The following is a 22,254-nucleotide window of genomic DNA, read 5'->3' as shown; positions in this document are numbered from 1 at the left end:
TACGCCCCCAAACACGAAAACCCGCATGGATGCTACGACTAGAATCTAGGATAGCATCGTTGAGGGTGAAGATAGGTCGGTTAACACAATACAAGAGGGGAAACCGATCAAGAAGGCTGGTTCGTCAGGTGAAAGAAATCGTAAAGCCCGCAGAGCTCCTAAATCTCAGTGAACTCAACATCACTGAGATCCTCGACACCCATGTACAAAGGTTAAGTGCTCTTGCTAAACGGATGCGACGTTATGTTGAATGTTCAAAGCGGAAACAACAAAACCGGATGTTCAACACTAACGAAAAGGAGTTCTATAACCACATCAGCAATAACAAAACCGATTACAGCGAGGGACTCCCAGAACTTGGCGAAATTACACAGTTTTGGGCCAATATATGGGAGAACCCCGCTCAACACAACAATAATGCGATGTGGTTGGTAGAAGAGGAAGAAGGCAGTGGTGAAATTGAACGCATGGCCCCCGTAGCAGTGACCGCCGAGGATATCCACGAGGCTACACGGTATACCAGGAATTGGGCCGCACCAGGACCAGATTTTGTGCACAATTTTTGGTATAAAAAGTTCTCTGCAATCCATGGGCGGATGGCGGAATGCTTCAACACGGTACTAAGAAACCCCCAGGAGCTGCCAGAATTCATCACTAAAGGGGTAACCTATCTTCTACCCAAAGATCGGAACACAACTAATCCCGCCAAGTACAGGCCAATAACATGTCTTTCAAGCCTGTACAAGGTGCTCTCGTCGGTAATCACCCAAAAGGTGCAGTACCATTGCGATGCAAATGGAGTGATGACTGAAGAACAAAAAGGATGCCGTAAAAACACACAAGGCTGTAAAGACCAAGTCATCATCGATGCAGTCATTGTGGGACAGGCAAGCCGAAATAGGCGAAACCTCAGTATGGCGTACATCGACTACAAGAAGGCATACGATTCAGTACCCCACTCGTACCTAATTAAGGTACTAGAATTGTATAAAATAGACGGTGGCATCATCAGGTTAATGAAGCACGCAATGGGAATGTGGAACACTTCACTCCACACTACCGACGGGATAGAGGTGTTACGATCCAGAACTCTCAGCATAAAAAGGGGGATTTTCCAAGGCGATACATTCAGTCCGCTATGGTTTTGCCTTGCGATGAACCCCCTCAGCAAAGCACTTAACCGAAGCAGCTATGGCTACCAATTGAAAAGTGGGACAACGAGTACAATAATTACCCACACCTTCTATATGGACGATCTGAAGCTGTTTGCGGAAACTATGGAGAAGCTGCGTCATCTGTTGCAGCTGGTGACAACGTTCAGCAACGATATTCGGATGGAGCTTGGTGTCGACAAATGTCGTCTCGTAAATATCCATCGGGGTAAAGTAATGGACGCTGAAAGTTTCCGCATCAACGAAAGGGAGGAAATTCGAAGTATGATTGAAGGTGAGTCGTACAAATACCTGGGATTCCTGCAACTGAAAGGTATTCACCACACGACTATCAGGAAAGAACTGCAGGAACGGTTCCTGTATCGTGTCAACCGTATTTTGAAATCACTCCTCTCTGCCGGCAACAAAGTAAAGGCGATAAACACGTTTGCCGTGCCTTTGTTGACATACAGCTTCGGGGTGGTTAAATGGACCAAAACGGATTTGGAAGCGATTGAACGTACCTTGCGAGTATCGCTAACCAAGCACCGTTCGCACCACCCAAGATCGGCAGTCGAAAGAATCACCTTACCACGCATGGAAGGAGGAAGAGGTGTCACTGACATCCAAGCGCTATGCGTATCCCAGATCGAGCAGTTGCGGAGATATTTCATAGATAGTCAGACTCGTCATGTTGTCTACCGCACTGTCTGTGAAGCAGACCACGGGTTCAGCGCCCTGCATCTGGCGCAGGAGCATTACCAGCTGAACTGCGACCTAAAAACCGTACCAGAAAAGGTCGAAACGTGGAAAGCAAAGGAACTACATGGGACGCACCCCCATCAATTAGAGCAAGCGCATATAGACAAAGTGGCATCGAATGCGTGGTTGGTGCGAGGTGATCTCTTTTCGGAGACAGAAGGCTTCATGGTAGCCATTCAGGATCGGGTTATTACGACGAAGAACTACCGCAGGTACATATTGCACGAAGATATAGAAGACCGTTGTCGAAAGTGCAATTCAGTAGGGGAAACGATCGAGCATGTGATTGCAGGCTGTCCAGCCTTAGCCGAAACGGCTTACCTAGGACGCCACAATGCAGTTGCCAAGATTGTGCACCAGCAACTCGCCTTGAAGCACAACTTGGTAAACTGTTACGTACCCTACTATAAGTACCTGCCTAGCCCGGTTCTGGAAAATAGCTGCATAAAGTTGTACTGGGATCGTGAGATTATTACGGACGTCCTTATACGTGCCAATCGTCCTGACGTTGTGATCTACGACAAAAGGAGGAAGTACGTTACCCTCATAGACATCGCTGTACCGCTGGATCGCAATGTCCAGTCAACATTCTCGGCCAAAATAACGAAATACCACGACTTGGCCGAGGAGTTAAAGCAGATGTGGCACCTTGAGGGCGTACGTATAGTTCCGGTGGTCATCTCAGCCACCGGAGTAGTGCCCTGTAGCCTACAACGTTCCCTGGAAGAGCTAGAGCTCCAAAAAAATTTGGACAATATCCAAAAAGCGGTGGTTCTTGAAACCTGTAATATTACGAGGAGGTTCCTGAATCACCACAATTAAACACAGCTGGAGCAGACGTAACAACAAAAAAAAATATGAATGAGAACCACAGAGCCTAACCCCTCTTGGCATAAAGAAGCCCGAGGGTAGGTGAAAGTTTCCAGCATTTTTGCTGAGAAGTGCCAAAACTCTATAATAATAATAATAATAATAATAATAATAATAATAATAATAATAATAATAATAATAATAATAATAATAATAATAATAATAATAATAATAATAATAATAATAATAATAATAATAATAATAATAATAATAATAATAATAATAATAATAATAATAATAATAATAATAATAATAATAATAATAATAATAATAATAATAATAATAATAATAATAATAATAATAATAATAATAATAATAATAATAATAATAATAATAATAATAATAATAATAATAATAATAATAATAATAATAATAATAATAATAATAATAATAATAATAATAATAATAATAATAATAATAATAATAATAATAATAATAATAATAATAATAATAATAATAATAATAATAATAATAATAATAATAATAATAATAATAATAATAATAATAATAATAATAATAATAATAATAATAATAATAATAATAATAATAATAATAATAATAATAATAATAATAATAATAATAATAATAATAATAATAATAATAATAATAATAATAATAATAATAATAATAATAATAATAATAATAATAATAATAATAATAATAATAATAATAATAATAATAATAATAATAATAATAATAATAATAATAATAATAATAATAATAATAATAATAATAATAATAATAATAATAATAATAATAATAATAATAATAATAATAATAATAATAATAATAATAATAATAATAATAATAATAATAATAATAATAATAATAATAATAATAATAATAATAATAATAATAATAATAATAATAATAATAATAATAATAATAATAATAATAATAATAATAATAATAATAATAATAATAATAATAATAATAATAATAATAATAATAATAATAATAATAATAATAATAATAATAATAATAATAATAATAATAATAATAATAATAATAATAATAATAATAATAATAATAATAATAATAATAATAATAATAATAATAATAATAATAATAATAATAATAATAATAATAATAATAATAATAATAATAATAATAATAATAATAATAATAATAATAATAATAATAATAATAATAATAATAATAATAATAATAATAATAATAATAATAATAATAATAATAATAATAATAATAATAATAATAATAATAATAATAATAATAATAATAATAATAATAATAATAATAATAATAATAATAATAATAATAATAATAATAATAATAATAATAATAATAATAATAATAATAATAATAATAATAATAATAATAATAATAATAATAATAATAATAATAATAATAATAATAATAATAATAATAATAATAATAATAATAATAATAATAATAATAATAATAATAATAATAATAATAATAATAATAATAATAATAATAATAATAATAATAATAATAATAATAATAATAATAATAATAATAATAATAATAATAATAATAATAATAATAATAATAATAATAATAATAATAATAATAATAATAATAATAATAATAATAATAATAATAATAATAATAATAATAATAATAATAATAATAATAATAATAATAATAATAATAATAATAATAATAATAATAATAATAATAATAATAATAATAATAATAATAATAATAATAATAATAATAATAATAATAATAATAATAATAATAATAATAATAATAATAATAATAATAATAATAATAATAATAATAATAATAATAATAATAATAATAATAATAATAATAATAATAATAATAATAATAATAATAATAATAATAATAATAATAATAATAATAATAATAATAATAATAATAATAATAATAATAATAATAATAATAATAATAATAATAATAATAATAATAATAATAATAATAATAATAATAATAATAATAATAATAATAATAATAATAATAATAATAATAATAATAATAATAATAATAATAATAATAATAATAATAATAATAATAATAATAATAATAATAATAATAATAATAATAATAATAATAATAATAATAATAATAATAATAATAATAATAATAATAATAATAATAATAATAATAATAATAATAATAATAATAATAATAATAATAATAATAATAATAATAATAATAATAATAATAATAATAATAATAATAATAATAATAATAATAATAATAATAATAATAATAATAATAATAATAATAATAATAATAATAATAATAATAATAATAATAATAATAATAATAATAATAATAATAATAATAATAATAATAATAATAATAATAATAATAATAATAATAATAATAATAATAATAATAATAATAATAATAATAATAATAATAATAATAATAATAATAATAATAATAATAATAATAATAATAATAATAATAATAATAATAATAATAATAATAATAATAATAATAATAATAATAATAATAATAATAATAATAATAATAATAATAATAATAATAATAATAATAATAATAATAATAATAATAATAATAATAATAATAATAATAATAATAATAATAATAATAATAATAATAATAATAATAATAATAATAATAATAATAATAATAATAATAATAATAATAATAATAATAATAATAATAATAATAATAATAATAATAATAATAATAATAATAATAATAATAATAATAATAATAATAATAATAATAATAATAATAATAATAATAATAATAATAATAATAATAATAATAATAATAATAATAATAATAATAATAATAATAATAATAATAATAATAATAATAATAATAATAATAATAATAATAATAATAATAATAATAATAATAATAATAATAATAATAATAATAATAATAATAATAATAATAATAATAATAATAATAATAATAATAATAATAATAATAATAATAATAATAATAATAATAATAATAATAATAATAATAATAATAATAATAATAATAATAATAATAATAATAATAATAATAATAATAATAATAATAATAATAATAATAATAATAATAATAATAATAATAATAATAATAATAATAATAATAATAATAATAATAATAATAATAATAATAATAATAATAATAATAATAATAATAATAATAATAATAATAATAATAATAATAATAATAATAATAATAATAATAATAATAATAATAATAATAATAATAATAATAATAATAATAATAATAATAATAATAATAATAATAATAATAATAATAATAATAATAATAATAATAATAATAATAATAATAATAATAATAATAATAATAATAATAATAATAATAATAATAATAATAATAATAATAATAATAATAATAATAATAATAATAATAATAATAATAATAATAATAATAATAATAATAATAATAATAATAATAATAATAATAATAATAATAATAATAATAATAATAATAATAATAATAATAATAATAATAATAATAATAATAATAATAATAATAATAATAATAATAATAATAATAATAATAATAATAATAATAATAATAATAATAATAATAATAATAATAATAATAATAATAATAATAATAATAATAATAATAATAATAATAATAATAATAATAATAATAATAATAATAATAATAATAATAATAATAATAATAATAATAATAATAATAATAATAATAATAATAATAATAATAATAATAATAATAATAATAATAATAATAATAATAATAATAATAATAATAATAATAATAATAATAATAATAATAATAATAATAATAATAATAATAATAATAATAATAATAATAATAATAATAATAATAATAATAATAATAATAATAATAATAATAATAATAATAATAATAATAATAATAATAATAATAATAATAATAATAATAATAATAATAATAATAATAATAATAATAATAATAATAATAATAATAATAATAATAATAATAATAATAATAATAATAATAATAATAATAATAATAATAATAATAATAATAATAATAATAATAATAATAATAATAATAATAATAATAATAATAATAATAATAATAATAATAATAATAATAATAATAATAATAATAATAATAATAATAATAATAATAATAATAATAATAATAATAATAATAATAATAATAATAATAATAATAATAATAATAATAATAATAATAATAATAATAATAATAATAATAATAATAATAATAATAATAATAATAATAATAATAATAATAATAATAATAATAATAATAATAATAATAATAATAATAATAATAATAATAATAATAATAATAATAATAATAATAATAATAATAATAATAATAATAATAATAAATGAAGCACGCAATGGGAATGTGGAACACTTCACTCCACGCTACCGACGGGGTAGAGGTGTTACAATCCAGAACTCTCAGCATAAAAAGGGGGATTTTCCAAGGCGATACATTCAGTCCGCTATGGTTTTGCCTTGCGATGAACCCCCTCAGCAAAGCACTTAACCGAAGCAGCTATGGCTACCAATTGAAAAGTGGGACAACGAGTACAATAATTACCCACACCTTCTATATGGACGATCTGAAGCTGTTTGCGGAAACTATGGAGAAGCTGCGTCATCTGTTGCAGCTGGTGACAACGTTCAGCAACGATATTCGGATGGAGCTTGGCGTCGACAAATGTCGTCTCGTAAATATCCATCGGGGTAAAGTAATGGACGCTGAAAGTTTCCGCATCAACGAAAGGGAGGAAATTCGAAGTATGATTGAAGGTGAGTCGTACAAATACCTGGGATTCCTGCAACTGAAAGGTATTCACCACACGACTATCAGGAAAGAACTGCAGGAACGGTTCCTGTATCGTGTCAACCGTATTTTGAAATCACTCCTCTCTGCCGGCAACAAAGGAAAGGCGATAAACACGTTTGCCGTGCCTTTGTTGACATACAGCTTCGGGGTGGTTAAATGGACCAAAACGGATTTGGAAGCGATTGAACGTACCTTGCGAGTATCGCTAACCAAGCACCGTTCGCACCACCCAAGATCGGCAGTCGAAAGAATCACCTTACCACGCATAGAAGGAGGAAGAGGTGTCACTGACATCCAAGCGCTATGCGTATCCCAGATCGAGCAGTTGCGGAGATATTTCATAGATAGTCAGACTCGTCATGTTGTCTACCGCACTGTCTGTGAAGCAGACCACGGGTTCAGCGCCCTGCATCTGGCGCAGGAGCATTACCAGCTGAACTGCGACCTAAAAACCGTACCAGAAAAGGTCGAAACGTGGAAAGCAAAGGAACTACATGGGACGCACCCCCATCAATTAGAGCAAGCGCATATAGACAAAGTGGCATCGAATGCGTGGTTGGTGCGAGGTGATCTCTTTTCGGAGACGGAAGGCTTCATGGTAGCCATTCAGGATCGGGTTATTACGACGAAGAACTACCGCAGGTACATATTGCACGAAGATATAGAAGACCGTTGTCGAAAGTGCAATTCAGTAGGGGAAACGATCGAGCATGTGATTGCAGGCTGTCCAGCCTTAGCCGAAACGGCTTACCTAGGACGCCACAATGCAGTTGCCAAGATTGTGTACCAGCAACTCGCCTTGAAGCACAACTTGGTAAACTGTTACGTACCCTACTATAAGTACCTGCCTAGCCCGGTTCTGGAAAATAGCTGCATAAAGTTGTACTGGGATCGTGAGATTATTACGGACGTCCTTATACGTGCCAATCGTCCTGACGTTGTGATCTACGACAAAAGGAGGAAGCACGTTACCCTCATAGACATCGCTGTACCGCTGGATCGCAATGTCCAGTCAACATTCTCGGCCAAAATAACGAAATACCACGACTTGGCCGAGGAGTTAAAGCAGATGTGGCACCTTGAGGGCGTACGTATAGTTCCGGTGGTCATATCAGCCACCGGAGTAGTGCCCTGTAGCCTACAACGTTCCCTGGAAGAGCTAGAGCTCCAAAAAAATTTGGACAATATCCAAAAAGCGGTGGTTCTTGAAACCTGTAATATTACGAGGAGGTTCCTGAATCACCACAATTAAACACAGCTGGAGCAGACGTAACAACAAAAAAAAAAATATGAATGAGAACCACAGAGCCTAACCCCTCTTGGCATAAAGAAGCCCGAGGGTAGGTGAAAGTTTCCAGCATTTTTGCTGAGAAGTGCCAAAACTCTATCATAATAATAATAATAATAATAATAATAATAATAATAATAGTAATAATAATAGCAATAAGCAGCGGACCGGACCGGACAAGCAGCGGGGATGGTCTATGGGTGTGGTGGGGATCAACAGTGGGCTCTGTCTAGTTCCCATGAAAAACCACAATACCCGAACACCAGTCCTGACAAAGCGAGCGGGTACCGCTATAAGTACCTTAGCCCATGACCTCACTAACCGGTTAGGCTTCCGGAAAGAAAAGTCAACCCAATATGGAGTACAATCTAAAAAATCGAGATATCATGCGATCGCCCAAGGAGGGAGCCCCTACTGGAGCTGGTCCTGGAACGGGGGACAGAGCGAGCGGCCAGCGGCTGGAGTATGATCAGGTGTAAGAGCGACCTTCCAGTCAACGGGCTCAGCCCGTAAACCGAACGCGAAACAGACGAAGCAGTAACAGACACCACCAAGGCAATGCTGCACCTGCTAATGATGCTACGACTGACCGACGTCAGTCGCTCACTTTGGCAGGCCGCCCACGGCAACGGATCATGTGGACGAGAGAGATGAATATATATGTGATCCGCTGCTACTACGTTTGCACGAGGTTGGAGACGGATATGTCCGGCAGACCAATGATGCTGGACATGTTCAATGAACGGTTCCCTCGATTTGCTAACCAACTTGATCGGAACAAACTGTACAGTCGACGACGAACAATACTGTCGAATAACATGCTCACTACCACAGAGCTGGATACCATCAAGTTGGAAGTGCAAAGGGAGCTCGAGGGAACAGGGAATAGATCGAGTGATACGTCGAGGAGGAGTTCTGTTGGAAGAGATGCAGCAAGACGCGAATCAGTGGCATCTGTAAACACACCAGTTGGGAAGTCACACGTCCCAGGACAAGACTTGGGTCGACAACAACAACAGCTACGAGACGAACTAGCTTTCCAAATGGACGCAGCGGTTACACAATTTCGAGGTACAGATCCCCTATCTCGACACCGGATACCAAAGCTGCAGTATTCCTATCGGCTGACGAATGCAGTAAGCACTCTTAACGAGGGTATTTTGCCACGGTATTCTGAGGCCGCCGAGAACCTTGAGGAACTGCAGTGTATTGTTTATTCCGCAGCTGTAGCCGTTGTGAGGACTTTGGGTATGCGGACTTATCCCCAAGACATTGGTGAAAGTCGTGCACGTCCCAGTAAACAGAAGCCAGCTTGGATGCGACGATTGCAATCAAGAATTGCATCTTTGCGGGTAAAAATCGGTCGATTAACACAGTATACAAGGGGAAATCGATCGAGAAGGCTGGTTCGTCAAGTAATGGAAATTGTTCAACCCTCAGAGCTCCAAAATCTCAGTGAACTAAACGTCACGGAGATCCTCGACACCCATGTACAGCGGTTAAGTGCTCTTGCAAAGCGGATGCGACGTTATGTTGAATGTTCGAAACGGAAAGAACAAAACCGAATGTTCAACACTAACGAAAGGGAGTTCTATAACCACGTCAGAAAAGAGAAACCCAACTACAGCGAAGGACTTCCGGAGATTGGCCAAGTTACACAATTCTGGGCCAATTTATGGGAGAACCCCGCTCAACACAACAATGATGGGATGTGGTTGGTAGAAGAGGAGGAAAATAGTGATGAAATTGATAGCATGGCCGCTGTAATATTGACCGCCCAGGATATTCGTGAGGCTACACGGTATACTAGGAATTGGGCCGCACCTGGACCAGACTTTGTCCACAATTTCTGGTATAAAAAGTTCTCTACAATTCACGGACGGTTAGCGGAATGCTTCAATATGGTCTTGAGAGACCCCCGAACACTCCCAGAATTCATCACTAAGGGGGTAACCTACCTTCTACCGAAGGACCGAAACACAGCTGACCCAGCCAAATACAGACCAATAACATGCTTGTCAAGTCTGTACAAAGTGCTATCGTCGGTAATTAGTAGTAAAGTGCAGGACCATTGTGATGCCAACGGAGTGATGACAGAAGAACAGAAAGGCTGCCGAAAAAACACACAAGGCTGCAAAGACCAAGTCATCATCGATGCAGTTATTGTTGGTCAGGCAAGCCAAAACAAACGAAATCTTGGTATGGCGTACATCGACTATAAAAAAGCATACGACTCCGTACCACACACGTATCTCATTAAGGTACTGGAATTGTATAAAATAGACGATGGCGTCATCAGGCTAATGAAGCACGCAATGAGAATGTGGAACACATCGCTGCACATTACCGACGGAGCAACAGTGTTACGGTCCAGAACTCTTAGCATAAGAAGGGGGATCTTCCAAGGTGACACCTTTAGTCCTCTATGGTTCTGCCTTGCGATGAACCCCCTTAGCAGAACACTTAACCGAACCAGTTATGGCTACAAGTTGAAGAGTGGGACAACGAGAACAAAAATTACCCACACCTTCTATATGGACGATTTGAAGCTGTTTGCGGAAACGAAGGATCAACTGCATCAATTGTTGCAAGTGGTTTCGACGTTCAGCAACGATATCCGAATGGAGTTGGGCATCGACAAATGTCGACTCGTCAATATTCACCGGGGTGAAGTTATGGACGCCGAAAGTGTCCGCGTCAACCCTAGAGAAGAGATTCGGAGTATGGTTGAAGGTGAATCGTACAAATACCTGGGATTCCTGCAACTAAAAGGTATTCACCACACGATGATCAAGAAAGAACTGCAGGAAAATTTCTTGCATCGTATCAACCGTATAATGAAGACTTTTCTCTCGGCTGGCAACAAGATCAAGGCCAGAAACACGTTTGACGTGCCGCTGTTGACATACAGCTTCGGGGTGGTCAAATGGACCAAAACGGATTTGGAAGCGATCGAACGAGCATTAAGAGTATCGCTGACAAAACACCGTTCGCACCACCCAAAATCGGCCACCGAAAGAATCACCTTACCACGTAATGAAGGAGGAATAGGTGTGATTGATATCCAGGCACTTTGTGCCTCACAGATCCAACAGTTGCGGAGATATTTCGTAGAAAGCCAGAACCGTCATGAAATCTACCGCACTGTTTGCGAGGCAGACCATGGGTTCAGCGCTCTGCACCTGGCGCAGCATGACTATCAGCTGAACTGCGTTCTTAAAACCGACGAGGAAAAGATCGCAACGTGGAAGCAAAAAGAGCTGCATGGGACGCACCCCCATCAGTTAGAACAATCACACATAGACAAAGCAGCATCAAATACGTGGTTGGTGCGAGGTGATCTCTTTTCGGAGACAGAAGGATTCATGGTAGCCATCCAGGACCGGGTTATTGCAACCAAGAACTACCGCAGGTACAGATTGCACGAAAACATAGAGGATCGTTGCCGTAAGTGCAATGTAGTAGGGGAGTCGATTGAGCATGTTATTGCAGGCTGCCAAGCGTTAGCAGAAACGGCCTACCTCAATCGCCACAATACGGTTGCCAAGATTGTGCACCATCAACTTGGTAAACTGCTACGTACCCTACTACAAATACCTGCCCCACCCAGTCCTGGAAAATGACTGTGTAAAGCTGTACTGGGATCGCGCGATCATAACGGATGTCCTCATACGTGCCAATCGCCCTGACATTGTGGTTTATAACAAAAGGATGAAGCGGGTCACCCTCTGAGAAAAAGGTACATGAAGTTTGAAAATCATGTTTTTATAGGAGCGGGGTTTTATTCCGTCAAGGTTGTACTGTACTAGGTTTTATTTCTGATTCCCGTCGTAGTAAGTAAAGCCATTCTAATTTTCATCATTTGTTGGATGGATTTAATGAATACTCCAAAAGTTCTTGTGCTGATTTGACTCAAACGCACTTACCTTTCGATCCGTGAACTTTGAAATCACTGAAAAGCGATTATTAAAGCATATTATTAAAATAACGCAACTGACATTATTTCTTAAATTCGTCGTACCGTTTTAAAATCCGTCCATCAAAAATTTTCAACGTCCGAACTAAAAATCACAACAATGTTTATGAAGCTAACGCGCATGTATTTGTGTAGAACGGCATGACAAATGTTATTGTGCAACTTTTCTGCAGGTCAGGCAAGTTTTTCTGGCTGTAGAATAACGACAATGCCTTGCGTGAGCTATTTTCATTTAGGTATGAATGACGCAAATTAAAACGATTAGACGACATTTTCTTCTTCGTCTCACGAAAAAACGTAGGAAATTTGGCTGGTAGGACCCATCCCAGCTCACTTTGATTGATCGCGTATGATAGACAACAAACTAAAATATTAGGGAATAACTGGTTTTGCATTGTGTGTTATAAAAATACTGATATTTTTAATAATTTGTGTTGGATAGGCAATTACGACGAAGCAGCAACATATCCTTCGTGGTACTGGAATGCTTATGTGTTTAATCATTTTTCAGCCACTTGCCGTGGTCGGATCGTTACACGCAAAATAATCCACATGTCGTGTCCACGTGAAAAATTATGTCAATTTCTCTACAGGGAGTTACGTGACTCACATAACTGTTCCCGTAATTTCGACGTGAAAATTATTATGAGTGTACAAAATTAGTATCAAAATAAGCGGAAAAGACTGCAAAATCAAAATCTGGAATAAAAAAATAATGATTTGTTCAAAACTTTTAGTCGTTGACATCCCCTTAATATAAATGGAATGTGCAAGCCATATCCGCGAATCTATTTTTCGCTTTTGTATTTATCATATTTGATAACTTTTAAAACTACTCAGAACAGTTTATATTTCGGAAAACTTAATTGTCCCAATCCCATTTCAATTAACTTTTCCGAGAGTCCACTGTATTTGCACTTACATGGGCCACTTTTATGGAATTAATTCTTCTCATATCTCTATTTCAATAAGCCCTTTGCACAAGGCAATATTTCCTAGTATCTGGCAACGAACCTTGCTATTTCTTGTTCATAAGGGTGGCGATCGTCGGAATGTTAAAAACTATAGAGGTATTACCAGCTTGTCTGCAGCTTGCAAACTTTTTGAAATTATTGTTAGCACTGAATTCCTAACTGTACCAAAAGCTTTATATTCGCTTACCAGTATGGGTACATACCTTTTCATCAACCAACTCGATTTTACTTCCTTTTGTATCGCGCAACTTGAAGAAAAGTACAAGTCGACATAGCTGCATATGACCGGATCGAACATCGCATTATTTTACGGAGACTGCATCGTTTGAGAGCTTTGCAACAGCTATCAGCAGCTGATGGCTTGGCTTGATTCATATTTACTCGACAGAGTCTTGTAAGTCAAGTTGGAATCTAGTGTTTTATCTGTGTTTACAAATAGATTGGTTCCTCAAGGAACCAATACGGGCCCCTTGTCGCTCATATTATTCTTCGACGTTGTAGTTATGCTACTAGATCGCATCCGAACTTATTTATGCTAATGATCTTAGACGGATTTCACGCCAACTCGTCTGTGGAGTTTGCAGCACCCTCTCAGAATTCAATGAAACTTTGCATACTTAGTTTTTCCAAAATTAGACTAGACTAACTTTTTGAAAGAGCTTAATTTTTTTCTGTTTGCTTTTAATAAAAACTTTAACTCGAAAATTATAGCACCTACAAAAAAATGATGAAAATGAAAATGAATGACTTTTTGGAAATTTTCTGAATTTTCATAAAAAAATACTGAAAAAAATACAGATGAACTTCTAAATTGACAAAAAGCATTTTAAAAATTAAAAATCGATTTCCCAAAAAACGCCATCTCAGAAATTGATGGATTTTTTTTAAAGATAGATGATAATTATGTGGCTTACCAATCTTCCATACCTCGCAGGATGGTCAAATTGTAGGGAAAAAAGTTTTCCTAACAAAAACTATTTCAAGTCCTTACCGGAAAAATGAGATTTCAGTACATTCCGAAAATTATAGCACCTACAAAAAAATGATATGAGTGACTTTTAGAAAATATTCTGAATTTTCATAAAAAATTTATTAGAAAAAATAAACATTTCAAAAACTAAAAATCGATTTCCCAAAAAACGCCATCTCAGAAATTGATGAATTTTTTTCTGGAGATAGATAATTATGTGGCCTACAAGTCTCCCATACATTGTAAAATAGTCATATTTAAGAGAAAAAAGTTTTCGAGAAAGTTCGAAAACAGACACTGATAAAGCCTGCAAGTCGTAGGCGAAATACGTATCTGTTGCGAATAAATTTTATTTAGCTTCAGATTTTGTATTTTACTAAGATGCTTCAAAAACTTCAGCATGAAAATTTAGAAAATTCCCTGAAAGAGTGATTCCACGGAGTTTCGCAAATCGATTTTAATTTGTCATTTTTGATTTAGCTGAAACGTTGCGTAGCTGTTATGTTTAAGAAAATATGTCATTTTATCATATAAGGTATTTTTTTAAGATGTCGACTGCTGTTTCAAAAGGGCCTAACCAAAAATGGTGCTAATCCATTAAATAATTTATATTGGAAAAATGGTTCATTTGATCGAAATAGTGTCTTCAGCAAAGTTGTAGATGATAAAATTGCCTTTCTAAAAAAATATGTGCATTGTAAAAAAATTTTTTTTCTTCAAAAAAAAGGAAATAAATCTAAAAAGTTTAATATCTAAATAAGCGCATTTTTTAAAAATTTTATTTTTTGACATGTTAAAGGTAATAATATACACTACTTTTTCTGAAAGTGTCATTGCTGGCGAATGAAGGGCAAATAAGTAATAATGTTTTAAAAATTTGATGTTTTTTTATTTTCACCAAAAATAATTTTTTACAGTGTATAACTTTTTTTGAAGATGATACTTATTATAATTCTCATCTTTAGAAAAAGTTTAGAAAATTTTCAAAATATGCGCTTTTTTTAGATATTACACTGTTTAGTTTTATTATCTTTTTTTTCAATAAGGCCATTACAAATATTTTATAAAGTTTTTGTCCTTCCGGTGTTCGGCAACTGAAGGGGGGGGGGGGGCGAAAAAAAAAAACAAAGTGAATTTTTTAAACGAGCAAAAAAAACATGGATTTTAAGAATTTTTATTTAAGGTTTAAACGTGAAAACCAAATCTATTCTTGCTTATAATATATACGTTATTATTTTCTATGCAAAAAATACGAAAGAAGACAAAAACAAAAAAACCAAAAGCATGTATTTAAAATAAAAAATTAATACTATTACATAAATTTTGAACGGAAGATTTTTGTTTTCAAATGAAAACCATTTGTAAACAGTGCCATAAAAATAAAAACTGTCAAATACACATGCATAATGAGATGTAATGCGGTTTTTTTCATGCTATGTCAGTTCTTGTACAAGCTTAGGGCCATTGTTGCTTTATTGTCCAATGATTAAACACTCAAATTTTAATACTTTAAAAACTATAAATAATTCTTTATTTTGCTTGAAAATGACAAATAGTTATGAACAGCATGATATAGTAATATAATTATTTTAAACGTTAATTAGTGAGACATGTTTCTTATCTGAAATACTAACAAAATTCAGGGTTATAGCCCATATTGTATGTAACAATGTTCAACTAGAATTTTTGTTTTTAAATCTTGCCTTATGTAACGCTATTGTTACAAGAAATTATTCACAACTGATCAAAGTGAGTAATTCGTGCACTTTGATAGGATTTGAGCGTATATGTAATCTAGAATTAGCGTTTTATTGGACGCTGTCCAATCATTGGAATCGTTCAATGATAGGCAAAATACCCTATGCAAGCTTTCTTTCATGGTCTACTTGGAGTTCGTGCTTCATTTTTCGCCACCATACTCTGTTTTCCTGTAGGGTAAAGTGGTGCAGAACGCACCGTTTAAGCAAAACATCATTTTGCAGAGCAACGGTGTGTTTGTGGATCTTTGAAGACTTTGAAGACTTTGGGATCTTTTTTACATTTGCTCCTGGTGAAATTTTGACGTAGGACTACGTCTTTGTTTACTATACTGGGACTGGGTAGCACTTTGTGAAAACTAAAATAGAAGTGTAACGTTTGAATGAAAGATTTCAAATGCTAATAACTACTAAACTACTAAGTGAAACTGAACAATTTATATGTCGTTGGATAGATAAAATGACCAGTAATTTTATGGGGGGATAAGAGAGCAATTTTAAGGAAGGCGTAAGAGGGGGGGCTCCTATACAAATGAGACATAAATTTCCTCATAACTCGAGAACTAATCAAGCAAATGGAACCAAATCTGGCATGTGGGGGTTTCAGAAGACAGGATTTTTTTCTATGGTGTACTGAGACCCCTTCCCCTTCTAAGAGTGGGAGGGGGCTCCCATACAAATGAAATACAAATTTTCTCATAACTCGAGAACTAAGCAAAAGGAACCAAATTCGGCATGTGGGGGTTTTTGGAGGTAAGAATTTTTTCTATGGTGTACTGAGACCTCTTCCCTTTCTAAGAGGGAGTGGGGGGAGCTTCCAACCAAAAAAAAATACAAATTTCCTCATAACTCGAGTACTAATCAAGCAAATGAAACCAAATTTAACATGTCAGGGTTTTTGGAGGCGTGAATTCATTTTATGATGGTTTGAGACCCCTCACCCCTGTGGCAGGAGGATAAGGATTCTCATACAAATAAAACAGAAATTTTTGCGTATGTGCCATATTTTCTGCTATGTAACAAGCGGTAAGCTGTAAAGTAGAGATGGACGGGTATGAAAATTTGTACACCCGAACCCGACCCGTACCCGATTAAGAAAAAAATTAAAAACCCGTACCCGACCCGAACCCGCAAATTATTTTTTTTCAATACCCGAACCCGACCCGAACCCGGCGGGTACGGGTACGGGTGCGGGTTTCGGGCAAATTTTCCGCTACCCGACCATCTCTACTGTGAAGGTAAACTGATAAAACTTTCTCGGAGCAAAGGCAGTGAATCGATGCCGCTAACTTACGTGCCTTTTGCCATTCATGTCAAAAGAGAAGGACATTCGAATGGCACGTTAGATTTGCGATGAACGTGTTTTGGCTTTAATGTTATTTGTAACCAATGGCCCTTTTAAAGGCCACAAGCGAGTTAAAGTAAGATTACTGAAACATGTCAAGCTACGCATAATCATATTTAATACAATAATCTGGGCTGGTCATTCATTACTATTTCAACATTGATGATGCACACGAGTGATTTTTAAAAGAAATCTATGTCTCAATGGTTGCAGGCGTTGTACTTATGAACCCTCGTCCACGTATTTTCAAAGCCACCATTGCATTCAATGAAGAATTGAATCTGAATATTTCGCTCTTCTCTTTTAAACATTCACTTAAACAATGGCACTCACAGATTCTTATAAACATACATATGCCAAACTGCATTTACATTAGTCTTTAATCTAATGATCTTATATAGTCCTACGTCACCCTTTCGTACAACCCTTAGGGCTGTATACCTTGTAGTTTTTTAACAAAAACCGGTATTCTTTGATATTTTAGACAATTTTTAGCAAGAGTCAAAATCATTATGTAAGGCAAAAAGCCAAAACCCGTGGGCAAAACGCATCAAGCTTGCCCAGCCAGGCGTCAAACGCAACCAGCAAATTTACATATTATCACGTGTTGTATAAACTCCTAAAACTAGGCTTCCAAAATGCCGGAAGCGTTTGTTATAGCGTTTGTCCATATGTTTGATGGGATATAATGGGTTCCTATCTCAACATAATTGGCAATAAAATTTATTCATTTATTTTTCTCTAACTGATGTGTGATGAAATATTGTAAGTTAAACAAAGTACAATTAGGTTTAAGGCAAATTCTATGTCCTATACAATACATAATATTGCTACATTTTTAATTAATAATCTGAAACAAAAGATGTACTGCAAATTAAAAATATTTTATAATTGTTCGATGTGGAACATTCTACCCCTGTTTTGTATTTTGAAGTTTTTTGCAATTTATGTTAAAAACATGCCTAGTTAATGCCGTTTTTGTGATCATCGAGTATGACGGTATATCAATTAGATAGACTGTATTTATTATGAAATTTGCATACCGACTAGTGGTAAAAGCTTAAGAGAAAACCGTGATTTCTTACATGTGGAATGAGATCGCGGATAATTGCTTTATTTTATTGGATGTGGCTATGTTTGATGCTTTTACATGCTACACAATTATGAATTAGCTTGTTTTACATCAAAATAAAATGCGCATTCATAATTTTACAAAATAGTTTCCGCGTTTTTAAAGAATTAATAGCATGGGCCATTTTACTCCCCCGGTGTGTTCTGGATAGTCTTCCCCTACGCCAAAGATCGTTCTTAGCACTCGTCTTTTGAAAACTCCGAACACTCGCAGGTCCTCCTCGAGCATTGTTCACGATTCATGCCCGTAGAGAACAACCGTTCTAATAAGCTTCTTGTTCAGGGTATACTTTGTACGGGGACTTAGTCTGTTTGATCGCAATTGTCTATGAAGCTCATAGTAAACACGACTTCCACTGATAATACGCCTCCGAATCTCACGGCTGGTGTCATTGTTCGCCGTTACCAGTGAAACAAGGTAGACAAATTTATCGATTACCCTAAACTCGTCGCCGTCGATCGTTATATTACTGCCCAAGTGACGTCGGTCGGCCTCGGTTCCGCCGGCCAGCATGGACCTTGTTTTAGACGTATTTAAGTACCTTTAACCTAAACTTATTCAGTTTCAGTAAATTTTGAACCCGTATTTTTTCATTTAACACTTGGGGTGCCTCTTTCTGAGATAGAGTGGGCTCAACAATCGTCATTTTACCAAACGTATGTTTTAAATTATAACTTTTGAACGACTGAACCGATTTCCATGATTTTGATAGCAAACGCAAGGTATTTATTGTATATATTTATTATCTGTCAATAGAAGTGTACCAGCTGACACAACGTTAACTAACAGCAGACTTATGATCCGAAGTCCTGTAAGTTTCTATCGCAAAAAAAACAAGTAAGATTGTATAACAAAGGTTCCTCTTACCATTAGGTGGGTTAAATCTTTTTTTTAAGGAAGGGGAAGAGCGTTAAAGACGGACACTTGTCATATTTCATAAACAATATTTTTTGAAGCAAATTAATGATGGAACATGTTATAAGCGCATGAATGAACACTTTTCAATTAAACTGTTGATTTTTAGCAGGGGAGGCATCAAATTTATAAGCAAAACAAAGAAAAAATCGTGGGTAAGCTAGCCAATGTAATTTTGTGTGTAGAAAATAGCTGGTAAATCATCAATAAACAATTTTTTTGCACTATATCGACGACATTACCGCTTTGTCCAACCCACCTTGAAGTCTACTAAATAGCGCTCAAAAATCGGTCAATAAAGCGAAAGCCCTTAAGCCCTTAAGAGCTCAAAACATTTGTAAAGTCTATGCTGTAGGTTTGAAAACGGGAAATTGAAATGAACGTAAAAAGCGGAACCTTTTATGACAAACAGGGAAACTGTCGACTGAATTATTTCTCTGCATCTATTGTCGCCCCTTTAAATGAAAGGTAGATGCGAGGGGTGCAAATTTGATGAACTGATTCCCACCGATAAACAGAACAGTTTTTTCTGTTACTGCACGCTCGATTTACTCACTCCTATGAATACAACAGGGAAATAATTTTTTGATGTTTCATTTTAGTTCGACAGACACTTGCTTGACGGTGGGCACACTTATAAAACCTGAAGTAACCTTCGTTATTAGCATACGATGAATCTCTTGAGTGTTGCCACGTGAACAACACACGGCGTTTGGTGTTGGAAGATTGCTCAAAAGAGATATCCAATATCTATTGATATTTATTGTATCTGCAACGCGCTGCACGTCGCTCGAATATAAAATCAATTATAATAATCAACAAACCTAAACACTGATGAGATAATATCGTTAGCTATTTTAAACATTTTATGGTACATTTGATCATTGGCATTGCGGGGTTGGCACGTGCAAAAATTTAACATTATGGTAGCGAATGTAATGCAAGATTCATGAGGTTGTATGAAATAATTAACTTAGACTATGGAATATCAGACCTCCGACGGCTTAGTGGTGTAATTGGGTTAACTAACACACTCAACTAGAGATCGAGAGTTGTGAGCTCGACTCTTACCTTCGTTTATAATCAATATTTTTAATCTAAGATCAAGATTTTCCAGTTGATCTAATTTTTTATTTGTCACATGAAGAATTTACTCTTCTTAAATAAGAAAAGTAAAGTGATCTATAGGATAGTTTGCCAATTGTTGTCCACGACCCAATTGTTGCCCACTTCTCGATTATTGAATAATATCTGAGAATACCTATATTATTGCAGCACTCCAAACAATCAAAACACAAATATATGTCATTACCTTCAAATATGTGTAAATATGATTGTTAGTAAACAAATATTTGGAGTAGAAAAATTACCTCATAAAACCCAAGTTTTCTTTGTTTACTTTGCAGCAAAATTGCAGGGCTGCCGAATTTTTCATGCTATCGCGGTGTAAAGTTTTTCATACACATTTTTAATTGTTTTTGCCACGAATTGATTTAACAATAATGTAAAGGAACTACATGATATCCTGTAGAAATGTTTTCTGTAAGTTTGAAAACAAATTGCAAAGGATTTATTACTTTGATAATAAAGATTGAATTGTTTTGCACACAATCCAGCTGGCAGCAGTTTCGAAAATCATCGATGATGGTAGTGTGATGCGTACACGCTGACGAACTGAGGATAAAGTAGCAAAACGCGTCACTTCGATGAATTTTCTAGTTTTCGCAGAATTTAAGTAATATAGAAAGCTTATATGATCCACATGGGTTTATAATGTAAAATAGAAGCGGTTGGCATCTTAGTTGCTACTAAAAAGTGTATAGGAATGTGTAAAATATTAGGGTAAATGATTTTGAATGGACCTAGTCGAATTCTGATCTTGAATGGACCTATTTTTAAATAAGAATTTTGGGATATAATTATCAAGTCTTTGTACTGTATTTAGCTTTTATGTTTATCTTTAATCATTTCTGAACGTAAATATACTAAAATTAAATTAAAACTATAGCCAAAACCACTTTATTGCCGCGTATTTAAAAGTAGCTGTTTTTCAGCGTTTTGGCAGTCACCATAGAGTATTTTCAAGCTTTTAAATCTTCAAATTCCTTAAAAATGTTAACCCCCTTTTTTGATCTTGAATGGACCTAGTATTGATTTTTGAATGGACCTAGTTTTGCGCTTCGAGACATCACTGACGGTAGCTATCATTGCCTACCACTAACGAACTCGTCGTTGTATATTCATTGAAACTGCTTGTTGTCACTATAGTATCTCCGTTTATAATTAATCTATAAGCACGGGATATTGAAAGTAGGCTTGA

General features: G+C 32.7%; 1 protein-coding gene across 1 annotated transcript; it reads left to right on the top strand.

Annotated features, from left to right (window-relative positions):
• Positions 1-7,122: 7,122 nt before the first annotated feature.
• On the top strand, positions 7,123-12,597 carry LOC128745839 (uncharacterized). The gene is given in 3 exon segments (XM_053842911.1): positions 7,123-8,193; positions 9,195-12,427; positions 12,429-12,597. Coding segments are annotated over 3 exon segments (4,473 nt in total).
• Positions 12,598-22,254: the final 9,657 nt, after the last annotated feature.

Source organism: Sabethes cyaneus, chromosome 1 (assembly GCF_943734655.1).
Source record: "Sabethes cyaneus chromosome 1, idSabCyanKW18_F2, whole genome shotgun sequence".
In the NCBI taxonomy this organism is placed as follows: Eukaryota; Metazoa; Arthropoda; class Insecta; order Diptera; family Culicidae; genus Sabethes; species Sabethes cyaneus.
Note: the sequence above shows the minus strand (reverse complement) of the source record. Positions and strands in the feature narration are given on the sequence as shown.